The 14,414-nt window shown below is 46.0% G+C and overlaps 1 protein-coding gene across 1 annotated transcript in view; it reads right to left on the reverse strand.

The window, feature by feature from the left end:
• Positions 1 to 14,414, reverse strand: part of LOC135383980 (cell adhesion molecule 2-like) — an 87,096-nt gene that overhangs the window by 13,863 nt on the left and 58,819 nt on the right. The window contains exons 2-3 of the mRNA XM_064613255.1: positions 13,979 to 14,272; positions 12,365 to 12,643 (exon numbers count right to left, since the gene is read on the reverse strand). Coding sequence (XP_064469325.1) covers positions 12,365 to 12,643; positions 13,979 to 14,272 — 573 coding nt within the window. The remainder of the gene's footprint in view (positions 1 to 12,364; positions 12,644 to 13,978; positions 14,273 to 14,414) is intronic.

Raw genomic sequence — 14,414 nt, forward strand, 5'->3', positions numbered from 1 at the left:
CACGCGTCCTGAGTCTGTTCGTCTTTTGAGTATCCTTCTTAGGTTTTGAGTCCGGTTTGTACTGCTTCCGTTTATACGAAGTTTCAGTGCCCGTTTGTTGTATGCAACACGGCCCGGGAGCCCGCCGTGCCATTCCATGCCAGACCAATGAGCTATGCGCCACTGTTTTGAAGAAATATAAGAGAAAGATACTTGCGCTTGCAGCAATTCTGCATTAAAGCTGTTCGTTATTGTTCCTGGATCATTTCCCCGCATTTTTGATCCTCCCCTGGGACACCCTGCATATATACAGGGTGTCCCAGAAAACGTGTCATTGAATTATAATAAAAAAAAACTACACCACCTAGAGGCATGCGGTCAATGGCATTTGTTCTTACTGGGTTTTTGCCACCTCCTGATGTGAATGTCGTGTAACGTAAGCTTAATTATGTAAATTTTTGCGAGCTTAAGTCAGAAATTTGCCAAGTAAAGGTCACTTTTTTACCCCCCAATGTGAAGAGCGTGTCTAATTTACTCAAATTAATGGTAGCTGACAGGGATATTCAGGAGCTATCCCGTCGCAAAAAATAGCCGAACATACTGCTCTATGGAGCTCAGAATAGCGCACGATGAATTTTTCAGCGCAATCTTTGCCAGTCTGACGAAAGGAGGTTGGGAACCCAGCCCGCCCCGCCATCGCATAAAGAGATAACACAGGCATCGCTTATCAAGTCCGACTTTCGCTGGGATAATGCTTTCCCTCTCCCAATTTAGGAACTGTTACTTTTTTTACTATCACTCTGTGGGTTGGCTTTGGAACCTCCTTTCGTTCGACTGAGAGCGATTGCGCTCAAAAAGTCAACGCGCGTTATGGCCCGGTGCTCCGAAAAGAATGATACTCGGCTATTTTTTCTGATGGGATAGCTTGTGAATATCACTGTCAATTATCATGAATTTGAGTGAATTCGGCACACTCTTTATTTTGGTAGGGTAAAAAAGTGACCTTACCTGGCAAATTTCCGAGGTTAGTTCGCAAATATACAGGGTGTTTCAAAAAACGTGTCATTCGGACTTTATAAAAAAACGAGGCGATGGAAAAATACGGGGTAAACGGCACTTGTGTGGCAACTGAATTTGCCATCTTGCAAAAATATTTTCATCTGATTTTAATTAATATAAATTGAATTTATTTGATTGAACTCCAAAATTTCCCAAATCAACCTAGCGTTTTTTGTACAGAATTAGAGAGCCCCTAGCGAACTTAGTCAGGTCCACCAAGAAATCCGCTCGATATTGCAAAGGGAACTGCCCAAAAAAAGTCCCGAAGTTGAGGCTTCAGAGTTTCGGGTATTCAACGGCGCACGAAATCAGACGCAAAGATTCGTGGAGAGGACGACTTGCTCCTGCCTACATGAAAGATAGAAGGTCGAAAAAAAAAAGCAGGGCGGGAAAAAAGAGGCGGAATCATTTTTGTTTGCCGCTTATCAACGTATGGTGGAATGTCATCCGCCTTGTTATCGGCGCGTCTTGTACTGCACGCCGGTCCGGCGATAAACTGTTCTAGCTCCATGGGGGTAGGAACATTGTCCTGCCCTTCGCGCATCTTTGCGACTGATTTGGTGAGCTGTTGAATACCCGAAACTCTGAAGCCTCAACTTCGGGACTTTTTTTGGGCAGTTCCATTTGCAATATCGAGCGGATTTCTTGGTGGACCTGACTAAGTTCGCTACGGGCTCTCAAATTCTGTAAAAAAAACGTTAGGTTGACTTGGGAAATGTTGGGGTTCAATTAAAGAAATTCAATTTATTTTAATTAAAATCATATGAAAATATTTTTGCAAGATGGCAAATTCAGTTGCCACACAAGTGCCGTTTACCCCGTATTTTTCCGTTGCCCCGTTTTTTTATGAAGTCCAAATGACACGTTTTTTGAAACACCCTGTATACATAATTATACGATACATCACATTCACCTCAGGAGGTGGCAAAAACCTCATATAAGAACAAATGCCGTTCATCGCATGACTCTAGGTGGCGTAGTTTTTTTTTATTGTAATCCAATGACACGTTTTCTGGGACACCCTGCATATATATATATATATATATATATATATATATATATCTTGAAAAGTTGGAGTTGGATCGGACGGCTACGTAATTATAGTTGAAATAAATGGGTGACAGAAGACGAAAGTAGGGGAAGTAACAAAAAAGGGGTTTATTAAAACTTAAAAATCATAAAACTTAGGGAGGATGTCTACGTTACGGCGGAAGCTCCGCCTTCTTCGGGACAAAAGAGCTAAATGTGATTTAGCTCTTTTGTCCCGAAGAAGGCGGAGCTTCCGCCGTAACGTAGACATCCTCCCTAAGTTTTATGATTTTTAAGTTTTAATAAACCCCTTTTTTGTTACTTCCCCTACTTTCGTCTTCTGTCTCCCATTTATTTCAACTATATATATATATATATATATATATATATATAGGAGGTATGGTCTAGACCACCCTGTCTGACCTGACGTGAAATCGCCAGTGAGCCGTTAAAGCATTGGAGAAATTTCATCTAATTGTGCATTGTCACGTGTCTTCATTTTAGTGCAAGAAACAAGTGCACGACGAGGTGTCTGATCAAGAAGGGGTTGCTTCCAAGGATGTATAAGTATATCATTTTACAAATTGTACAGTATATTCGATATGTCAAAGAATGTCACACTGCAAGAGAAGCATATTGCTCTTGAGGGAAAGGTTCCAGCATGTGGGTGAGCATGTCGTCGATCTGTGGCGTCAGCTGTGCGGAGGAACGACAGCACGTGAAAGCTAAATAGTGAGCTTTCGGTTCAGTGAGATAATTTTATTTTTTCTGTGTTAGCGCCACGAAGCAATGGTGGCTATGAGCCGCGTACGGACGTGGACAGATGGGGTTAGGACAGCAGTAAGCAGTAAGGGACAGGGCAGTTAGTATGTGTCCTGATGGGCCGACTCAGCGCGATGATTACAACTAATTTCATGCACAAATTGTAGCGAATTATCAATCTCTGTATGTGTGGGTACGCACGATAAAATATTCTGAAGGATAAGTGTCCTACGGCCTTAATGAGTCGTGACGTAATGTGATGAGGTGAAGGTATGTGAGACCTCGAGGCTTTGAGGTCATTCCATGAGTTGTAGGCATATGTGGGTCGTAAGATCTTAAACGGTTCGGTTATGAAGCCTTGTATGAAGGTTTTAATGTCATGCAGTGATAATTAGTGAAGGCAATTAAGCTACAAAAATGGACAGCACACGAGGCCCCGAGGGGTCGTTAGGTAATTCTATGAGTTAAATGCACGTTAAGGTAAAAGAACGTAAGATACAAAGCGCTGTGAGGCCTTGACGGGCCGTGAGCTCATGCCATACGTTAAGGACGAGTGAAGGTAAGGCGCAGTGACGTCATGTCGTACTGAACGTATAGCACGGCGATGGTAGAAATATTCTATCAACCTTGCCTTAGCACCAGGTACTGCCATGAGCTGAAGGCACTGAAAAGTGTGGGACAGTAGCGGGGCCTTGAGAGGTTGTGCGGTCATGAGTTGAAGACCTATGAGCGAGGCAGTGAACGGGGTTTATGACGGTGGCGTGAGAGGTGGTGGTGGTGGTGGTGGTGGTGGTGGTGATAGGGCGTGCCGTTGTCGGCCTCACGTATGTGGCGTGAGAGACTGAGCGGGTATACACGTCAGAAACAAATGAAGGGTCTGGAATATGAGGTCATCAGGGATGCGTTTGAATCAAGATTCACGAACTAAGGACGCGTAGAGCGAGATAGAGGGCCAAGCCGCACAGAAACACTCACCTATAGCTGCTAAAGACGGCACTCATAAAGCAAGGAAAACGAAAAAAACAAAAAAAACAAAAAACATGGAACGTCGTCGTGGAAATAGTCCTGTGATTCCTCATTATCACGCGAGATGGCAGGGTGTGCGTTTCTGACTGCGTTCTATGATTATTCGTAATGTGATTATCCTCCTTACGTTCGCCAACGTAAGGAAAAGTAGGCACCACGTTCTCAAAAGCATGGAAAGAGACAGGTGGAGAGATAAAACGGAGCTGCCACTAGTGCAGTAAGGCTTAAAGGATTTTCTCGTAATCCTATCTAATCCCACACTAATTGCACACCTGTGAAACTCACAAGAGATCCGCGTAATATCAGGCTCTATATGTACCCGCCTTCCCTTCTATCAAAGGAAGCTGTTTCCATAGAAAAGGCAGAAGAGAAATGTCCAATTAACACACAATAGTCAGGATTAGCATGGGCTGCGCGTATTGCGGATCAGATATCGTGATTTACAATGTGACCAGGTGGTCTTATTGAAAGCTACCTAATTCGGCAAACTGTGAAAGAAAGCACGGACATATACGTTATGCACGCATTATGCATACGCGTTATGAAAGTCTAAACTCATACTGCGTAAGTAATCATGGCTCTTTCTTGTAAGGACCTCACCGTAACTATTCTCTGGCGTCAGGAGGGTCGAGTGATCTTCACTTCTACAGTTCAGCATGGGAAACTGAGGTAATGCAAAAATTTTATGCCGTCCCACTCTACTCAAACCCGTTGCGTGCCAAAAAGGAATAGCGGTATATTCCTCGGGAAAGCGTACTATGGCATGCCACCTCAAGCAAGTGGTTCGTTTGCAGGTTCCTGAAAATGGAATTCTGAACTTCCAATGCGCTCACTGCACACAGCTAATTTGAAGGTGTAGAAACCGTGCCAGAGCCTAGAAATTCGACTTTCTTAGGAGCATTAACGACGGAGCTGTTTACTTCTACGTTGCCCTTCGTTATAGGTACAGGTGCATTTCCGAAAGAAACGGAATGAACACGAAGTCCTGTTCCAATGTCTAGCAATGAATGATAGAGTCTAAAAAGCGCGGAACGTGAGTAGTTCTTTATGTTGCTCCGTTCACCAAGATAGCAGTTCCACGACGCATATATCCTCATCGGATCCTGAAATCGCCTTCCCAAGAACAAGCAACGAACAGTCGCGTACGTGGTGGAGGGAGACAAAAGGAGAGCCACTCCTTCATATATTTGAGAAGGGCCCCTTGATAAAGCGGTCCTCCCACGGGTGGGCAGTGTGTGTGAATGTGTAGAGGAGGTGCTGTTCCTCTACATCAGTGTTTCCCAAACTTTTGGCGGTGACGGACCCCCGGAAGCGATGAGAACCAATTCACGGACCCCCCCCCCCCCCCCCCCCCCACCACCACACACACACACATCGTCACAGCGAGTGCATAACCAGCAACCTCGTCAGCTGCTGCGTGCTTTCGATACAGCTTCAGAAACGATTCCGGACTGGTTTCTTCTTCTTGTTTGTGTGTGTATGACGCGGACAAACGTGCATTGCAGGAGTTTTCTATCAGAAATTAGAAGCTAGCCGTTGAAGAATGCTTGTAGCATTTTGGAAGGTCTGGGTGTTTGGAAATTGGGCAGCATGTACGAGCGCGTGTTTGTGGGGACGAAAATCCTCACTGAAATGTGAGAGGCGGTCGCGGACACCCACGGACACTCTCGCGGACCCCCAGGGGTCCGCGGACCACACTTTGGGAAACACTGCTCTACATGAGTCCCGAGCGGCGATGATGGTATGCCACGGACAGGCGATGACGATGGCCTGTCTCCATGGCCGCGCCGGTGGAACTGAAGCGGGGGCTCCATGCGCTTGTCCATCGTCGTCGTCCACCGGCCGCCACATCACTCCCCCCTCAGACACGGCGTGACGATGTCCATAACTTCACTAGAAGAGGGCAGCGAGGGCGGCCGTGGATGACGTGCACGGTTCAACGGGTGCATGGTACGGCACACGTTGGCGACATGTCACATCCTCGTTGTGCAGGATAGGAGCGGAAGAAGACGGTTGGCACGTGGCATGATGTAAGAGATCTGCAGCGGGGTTGCGGAGGGCGCTCTCGAAGTCGATGCCTGGGGTGCCGCGACCGGCACGGGAGCCGAAGCTCAGAGCCCCAGGTTAGGTGAGTGAAGACACGCTGTGCGAGCCGTGATGAGACGCCGCCTCAAGCGTGCCATGGCGTTGGCTGCCGCGACTGCCGTGACGGGCAGGTGAGCGCGGGGCTCGGGTGTCGCGGCCGGCAGAACGGCGAAATGTTGCGGGGCAGATCTGGTCCGTGAATGTGACGCTTGGAATGCAGTGAACCCGCCTGTGTGCCGATGGCTGTGCGTAGCAATATGGCCATTGACTTGCGAAGTGCAGGAAGCCGTACAAGAATGTGCCCAGGGCGAGGCATGTGCATGAGCGGGTATAAAGCCTGTTGAAGCAGCAGTCCGATAGCGAGCAGAGTCGGGGCAGGCGCAATGACAGTACCAAGTCCAGTGCGGGAGCAACGATCTCCAAAGGCTGTTGCAGTTGGTTGTTAGGCTTTCTTAGCAGTTAGTTGTTAGGTTTAGGCAGCTGGACTGGTAGACTTCCTGGGTTCGACGCTCGGCGGCATGCTATCGAAGCTGGCGTAAACATTTGGGATGGTAGAAGGCCGAATTATGCCGAACACGGTGTTCATCGTTCGGGTCACCAGATGTAGAGGAGGTGTTGTTCCTCTACATGAGTCCCGAACGGCGATGATGGAATGTCACGGAGAGGCGATGACGGTGGCCTGACTGCATGCCCGCGACGGTGGAACTGAAGCGGGTGCTAACGTGCCCATCGTCGTCGTTGTCCACCGGCCGCCACAAATGCGCGGCCTATAAAATGGTCGTCGGGGCAGTACCCTTTGCGGTGCTCTTCCCGGCATCATTTTTTCTTAAAAATTGATAAATTGATCTGCAATGCTCTGGTCTCCCTTCAAACCCGCGTACGCTGTAGAGGGGGACAAAGGGGAGCCGGTCCCTCATATATTGGAGAAAAGCACCTTCATAACGCTGTCCGCCCGCGGGTACACCGTGCGTTTGTTTGCGCGGCCTATCAAGCGGTCGTCGGGGTAGTACCCTTTGCGGTGTTGTTCCCGGGAAGATTTTCTCATAAAACTCGATAAATTGGTATCTGATGCTCTGGTCTCCCTTCTAATTCGCGCACGCGGTGGAAGGAGGCAAAGGGGAGACGGTCCTTCGTATATTAGAGAAGCGCTCCTTGATAACGCGGTTAGTCCCCGGGTAGGCTGTGGCCTTGACTGCGCGGCCTATAAAACTGACACTTTCCAAAAGAATGATTTTCTTTTGCCTTCTAACCAGAAACTATGTATTCTTTTCCAACCTTCCGCTGTTATCTTAGATGGATGTTTCACTATTTCTTTTCTCCGCAGATCTCTCTATAATTCTGCGACTGAGCTTGAGCTGTAGTCTTTGATCTTGTCTGACCTCTTCAACTGCAGCAATGTGTGCTTCTCTCCTTCATAAATTGCTGGTTGCCTTTCTGATATTGGAAACCTGTTATTTATCCCCTGTTGGCTGAAATGTCTGATGTTTATTCCCAGCCAAAGTTTTGCTTCCTGCTGCCCGACGTCCTTCCAGTCCAACATCCTATATATTACATGTAAAACATGTGCTTGTGATAATTGTCTCAGGTCAGAAATCTGTAGATCTTCAATTTCATTTTCTCTTGCGCTACCCACTGCGTTTTTCCATTCCAAATAAACTGAAAGCAGAGTTTCCCAATTCTACGGCGTATTTCAGGAGAAGGGTAAGCGACAGAAAAAAAGTACGCGCATTTCAGTATCATAATTGTTTTGACAATCTGCGCACGAACAGTCAGTGGCATTCCCGGTTCAACATACTCTTTCTTTAAGTTATCCAAATGTTTTTCTAACTGCATCCACTTGTTGTCTGAAACCCCGTCCTTATTACACCTGACTCCAAGAATTTTGGTCTCCTCCACAATGCTCAGATCCCAGATTTTTCCTCGGTTTCTCTCCACCTCAGTATACCAATTTTGATTTGTCTCTATTTATTTTCGCCCCCCTCATTGTGCCATATCCTTCCGTTACATCCGGAGGTTTCTCAACTTCCCTTTCACCTTGAACTACCATAGTGAGATCGTCTGTGTAAGCCACCACCATTTCGATTTGTACAGCCCCAAGTAATCCAACCCCGTTCACTGCCTCCCATTTGTCCTGCTCTCGCAATAACCTGTCAAAAACTAACACATACAGCAGGGGAGAAAGGGGCCAACCTTTCCTTACTCCTATTTTGACCAGAAAGCTGTTGCCTAATTGCCTATTGATGAGTAGCATACTCCTGACGTTTACATACATGGCTCCTATTGTGTTTATTGTTGGATTTTCCGCCCCAATTCCTTCCAATGTTTCTCTTAAATATGCGTGTTTAAGACCAAGAAACCAAGAAAATGCCTTTTCTTGGTCTAAGGTCATGAGAATACTTCTTATTTACCCTTCGCTTGTCCATTCTATAACATCTCTTAGCTCCCGTATTTTCCTTTCGATTGTTCGACCTTTCACTGCAGCACCCTGGGATGGAGACACTCACTCTTCCATATTTCCTTGTAATCGGCCCACGACCGCCCTGGCTAATATTTTATAATCTAAATTTAACAACGTTATAGGTCTCCAAGCGCCCAACTCCTACACCTTCCACCTCCGTTCCTTCTAGGCTTGCTTTCTCTTCAACATTGCCATCGCCAGCCTGATACCCTTGCTTACCTTCCATTCCTTTACTCTTACCTTTATCATTTGCGCTTCCCTCCACCCCCTTGCTGACCCTCGTTTCGTCCTCTAAACCTTTCTCTTCTGGCTCTTGCTGCTTTTCAGCTGCCCCTATTTCTCCCTCTTGCTTTCCATCCTTCTCTACCTTTGTGGTGCTCGACTTGCTTCCTTCTTTCACAACTTCTTGGTGGGCTTCCTGCTGCTCTGTACTTTCCAAACGTAGAAAGTTCTCCTCTGACAACCACGGTGTACTCTTTGGTTCAACAACTCCCCCCCCCCCTCCCCCGCAAAATCCGATGGCCTTACATCTCTCGGGACATACCTCTTTCGTGTCTGATCGCTTTTGCATTTCCCACGTTCCACCTCGTAGTAAGACCCACAACAGCGGCATCGATGAGCCCTGAGCCCGATGAGCCCCGACGAGCCCACGAGCAAGATGGCCAGTTGCATCACACTAGCACATCTCCTAGTGACCCCATGATACAGGCACTCAATTCGGACTCCCCTCACCGTCAAAATATTTGGAAGATCCCCTTTAAGCTCCATGATTACCAATCTTTTTCCAGTCTCGCAGTCATCGTGCTCTCCACCATATTTTTTTTCCTTTGGGTCTTAATCACCAATCGATATTGCCCAAACGCCTTCTCCAAATCGGTGTCCGGATAATCGATGGGGTATCTAAATACAGTTATCCTTCGCATTTTCGCTCCTAAATAATGTACGTCTACCCGTTTTCCACCAATCACTGCACCTCCCTCTTCCTTTAGTAACGTGACACCCTCCATACAATACATAACTACCTCATAGAAGCCATAGCCCAGATTCTGTGCGCCGCGAAATCCGCCGAGGGCCACCTTTTTACACGCGCCCAATACATCCTTCTCGGAATACCCCTGAAGCGGTCATCCAGGCTCTCATCTATTGCTCTGTCTGCGTCTCACCCATGGAGACCAGAGGTGGGGAAATTACTTTTATTTTGTAATGCATTACCATTACTCATTACTTGTATAAAAAACTAATGCATTACATTACTCATTACTTTTGGATATTAGTAATGCATTAGTAATGCCACTATTTTAACGAAGTAATGACATTACTCTGGCATTACATTTACGTTTACGGGCGTAAGCCTCAATGGTGCTATGCATAAGTTTTTTCCTTGCTTTTTTGCTATAGGCAATAGCCACCCGAGTGTCCCCAAATCGGTGCCACTAGATCCCCGCAGAAGCGAGTCTGATAGGCAAAAACTATACATAAGATTTAGTGCAGATGATTCCTTTTCTAGCATTATGAAGCCGGCGGATGAAGCTCAGCCTACAGTTCTGTCCTGACAGAAAAACTACCTCTGACAGCACAAGAGAAACTAACACGGTACCATACCAAAACAGTGAATCCCTACAGCAATTGTTATATGTTACCCTCACAGAGGTTATGTTTCTATTTCATTGATTTTCCTTTACTCCAAATACGCACAGGAGAGAATCGGTGATATCATCATGTAGACACTTGTGACACACACTGCCGACTGTTGAACTCTTGCAGAGCCCCCCAGGCTGCGCCTTTTTCTTTCCTTGTTGCCCTGTGCTCATTGTTAAAGGCGAGTTGAAGAAAATCTGGATGTTCCCAATCTTCACGTGGCACAATGAACATTCGACAAAAGTAATGAGTAATGCCACCCTGCATTACTCAGTCGAAATGTAATGCATTACCATTACGTATTACTTTCTGGCAAAATGTAATTCATTACCATTACTCATTACTGAAAAGTAATGCATTACCGGTAATGCATTACTTTGTAATGCATTACTCCCCACCTCTGATGGAGACCCAGCTACACCCTGTAAGCCGCTCAGCACTTCAAAGTCACAAGTGAAAAGTCAAATACACAACTAAGAAAAGGATACAGAATGCGGAATAGACAATCACTCAAGAAGATTCTGAAGCCTAACAGAGGAGCTATTGTGTGAGCTATTGTGTGATCTATTGTGTGACGCGCCTCATGCATTCAGTTTTGTTTTCTTATTTTCTGTTTGTCCGGTGGACTGCCTTACAGTATTAGGATGCAGCGCAGGCAAGCGCCTGAAGAAAAACGAAGCAGTGAATAAAACCAAGAAAAGAGAGGCCAACGCTGACCTCTTCACCGACTGCCGTTTTTGAACATAGAATTGTGTGTAACGTGTACCTAATTTTAGGTTTCTCTTTAACATACTTTTCGAAAGTAAGCCTTGTTCTGGTTACTGAGTTGGTGAGTTCCTCATTCATTCAAACTCATGTTGTCTGGTACACCACGAGGTGATTTCATCAATCGTAGAGTTTACTTCTTAGTTTTAGTTTTAGCACATCACTTGGAAACTTCTTTTATATTTGGAAGCACATGATTTGGGAAACTTTGAACAGATCACGGTGGATGAAAAGAGAAGCATCGTTTTATCGATGTTGTCAGTTCAATAAAAAAAAAAAAATCTTTCCTTCCTGTGGCCACGGTTACTCTGACAGCAATAACGGAAAACCGTGTGTTGCTTGACAAACGCGTACAGCACTGCAGACGTGCTATGCGTTAGTTACTGTATACTTTCGGTCTGAGTGATGATAGGAAGGTACAATCTGGTAGTCCGTAACGTTAGAAAAATTAATGATTGCTATATGGGAAAGTCGATACAAAAGAAGGGATCTGCAAAGCAGCTTCACAGTGACGAGAACAGACACAGAACGGGTCTCCGTATTTTGTATTCCTTGCACACAACTTAGGCGGAGAAATAGACCAGATATCGTGCGTCATGCAATTGTTAGCACAGTAGAATTTGATAATTGCTTTCTTTTTATCGACTGGAGGCAAGAATACACAGGATGTTCTTCTGATTCTCACCTAGAAATGGGTAGACATCAGAACAGAGCACTCACGAAACGAATCAATTAATTGCTATTCGTACTCGAATACGCTATGACAGTTCGTCTCTGCGTAAGGGAGATGATAAAGTTTGAGGAAACCACATGACAAAGTGTCTGTCCGCTCAACGTATCAATAATAGACCTGTTTCAGCGGACCAGGTGGCGCGACCGGGCAGCAGCAACAGCGCCCCAAAATATGCAACACGTAGTAGTTTAGCAGACGACACAGAACTTTGAAATAGATGTACTTGGCAAGATGCACAGCTTTTTCTGTGGGTTTCCTACAGGTTTTGTAGCGTTCCTTGGCGCCATACCGCTTGGAACATCACGCAGAACCCGCTGATGAAACGCACTGTTTGGATTCGTGGCCGCTTGGGCCCGAAATGGCGCTGTGCAAACTTCGCTACAACAGCCCCATGGGTTATTCGTAGACCAGCATGGTTCTTCGCATGGCTCCACAGGAGAAACCACGTGCGCCACGTAACCTTGAGCTCCTTCCTGTACCCCCCCCCCCCTCCTGTTTGGGAGAGGGACCAGAGTTGCCATTGGGAAGTGGGAAACTGGGAGCCTGCGCAGACACCTAGAGACACCTACTTGCATAGCGTATGCCATTTATTTATTTTATTTATTTAAGGGATACTGCTGACATCACCAAGATGTCAGCATGAGGAATGCTGAGCATCAGCATCAGCAATGCAATCAGACATGAAGAGCAAGAAAGCTAACGGTATACCAGAGTGATAGCTGTAATAGCATGCAATAAGAAATTATCTGAAACCGAACAGTGCACACACCATGGGAGAGATCATACGTTGATAGAGACACTGGTACACAAGCAATCAGAGAAAAACTCACATCTTGGCAGCAGTAAGGCGTCACTGACGGTCCGTCCTTCGCTGTTTTCCGCGCTGCACTCAAAGGAGCCCGTGAAGTTGGTCTTGAGCCCAGCCGCTGAGACCCACTGTTTATCCCCGTGTCTCGTGGGTCTCTGAAAGTCCACTACGGTGCCGTTAAGTCTCCATGTGATACGCGTCACGCGAGGTTTTGCATTGGCTTCGCAGCGCAGATGGACTGCATGGGTACGATGCTGCTTCTCGCAGAAAGATAGAAGGGTCAGCTTCACCTCCGGCTTGTCTGGTTTGCAGAAAATAAAGGAAGCGGAGCAAATGCATAGGCATCACTAATAGCTCTATCTGGTAGCAGCTGTGACCAAGAGCTCTTTACTCAACTAACCGGGTAGAAATACTACAAATACTTTTGTTCTTCTACTGCGCAACCCATAGAAGAAGATTTTTTCAGAAAAGAACGTCACCGTATGTTCACCGCGTGCTGATCTTCATAATCTATTACGTGAGACTTGTGTCGAGGCGATGCGACAGTTATATAGGCATATGTAAGAAGAATAGACAGCTTTGTACTACACCGTACCCTTCGTCCCAGTATCAGGGTGTAGAATGATCCCCATCAAGTGAAGGACAGGGTGCAGTGAGCCGTATTAGAAAAACGCCAGTCAGACTGAAATCACGACTTGTTTCGGGTTCATAAAAAGACCTTACCAGTTAGTACATGTTTGGAGGGGAAAGGCATTTTAGTACCGTGGGGAGCAAACTGCAGATTTTACGAAGCACCCGGGACCATTGAACATATTTTTCCCCACAACACCAAGAACAACCAATACACTGATTATGATGAATGGGAATGATAGAAGCACTGTTTTTCTAGCGTGATTCGTGTTAGACTTGTACATTGCACTAATCCCGAACACAATAAGGTTTCTGCCGCTACGAAAGACGAGTATGTAAGTGATGACATCCTCTGCGTGACTGTAATGCTGTGTAACTCAGTGTAGCTGTTAGAGCGCTAGACATGAAAGAAAAGCAACCCAAACAACACGTGTACTTCTTGAAACCAGAAATATCCCAGATGTTTACTAGGCACAGTATACAGGAACAGAGTAGCAAAATCAAGGTGCTTGCACGCGTGGTCTGCTGTTATTTAAAGGTACCTATACGTTTTAGCACTGCAAAACGTTTCATGGATTTGATGCAAGTATTAGCGCCCTTCTACGGAGTGGGAGCGACAAAGTCTCCCTTCTGCATATATCACAATCATAAATTAAAGATATGTGATTTCGAGGGGAAAAAGAAAGTGTTTTCTACAGAATCCGTTGTCATCGTTATCGTTGGTATCGTTTCTGCTAATATCACCTTCCGAGTTGGTCCTTTCGTTATGAAGTCAATCGCGTCAAATACCTCTGAGTGTGAAGTTCGATGGAAAGCTCATTCGAGATGTACAGTGAAATGTTAAATAATATGATGGGAACGGCACTAACTGATTCAAATGAAAAAGAGTCACTTCAACGTAGTACAAATTATGCGTCTGGAGATGTATTGACGGAAATGGAACTTTCTCGCGCATGTTGTCGCAAGAGAGCCTAACCTAAGGAACATGTCTATGAGAGATACTCACAGTACACACTGACGGTCCATTCTTCGAACGACGAGCTGTTTTCTAGAAGAGGGTTGAAAGATTCGCACAGAAGAACTTTTCCATCGTGTTCTCGACGAGGTGTAAAACTGACCGCGGCTGTCGTTGAATTCTCGTCAGGGGAGACGAAGATGTAAGCGTCGGTAAGGATCTCGTGTTCCAGTCGCCAGACCACTTCGGCGGGAGGACGAGAGCCGGTGCTGACACACTCTAGTTCAACGGCTTCGCCCTCGAATAAAGGGCCTCGGTTGGTGATACGGGTTCTTTTAGGAGGAGCTGCGCAATACGAATGGAAATGATACTGTTATTTACGGCAACCGTGAAAAAAATATTCAAAGGTGAACTTGGAATCGCCGCCACATAATTTTTCAGTTAACTGATGCAACATCTCATGTCATATTGACGGGTCCGTCATTAT

This window comes from Ornithodoros turicata, chromosome 2 (genome assembly GCF_037126465.1).
Source record: "Ornithodoros turicata isolate Travis chromosome 2, ASM3712646v1, whole genome shotgun sequence".
Taxonomy (NCBI): domain Eukaryota; kingdom Metazoa; phylum Arthropoda; class Arachnida; order Ixodida; family Argasidae; genus Ornithodoros; species Ornithodoros turicata.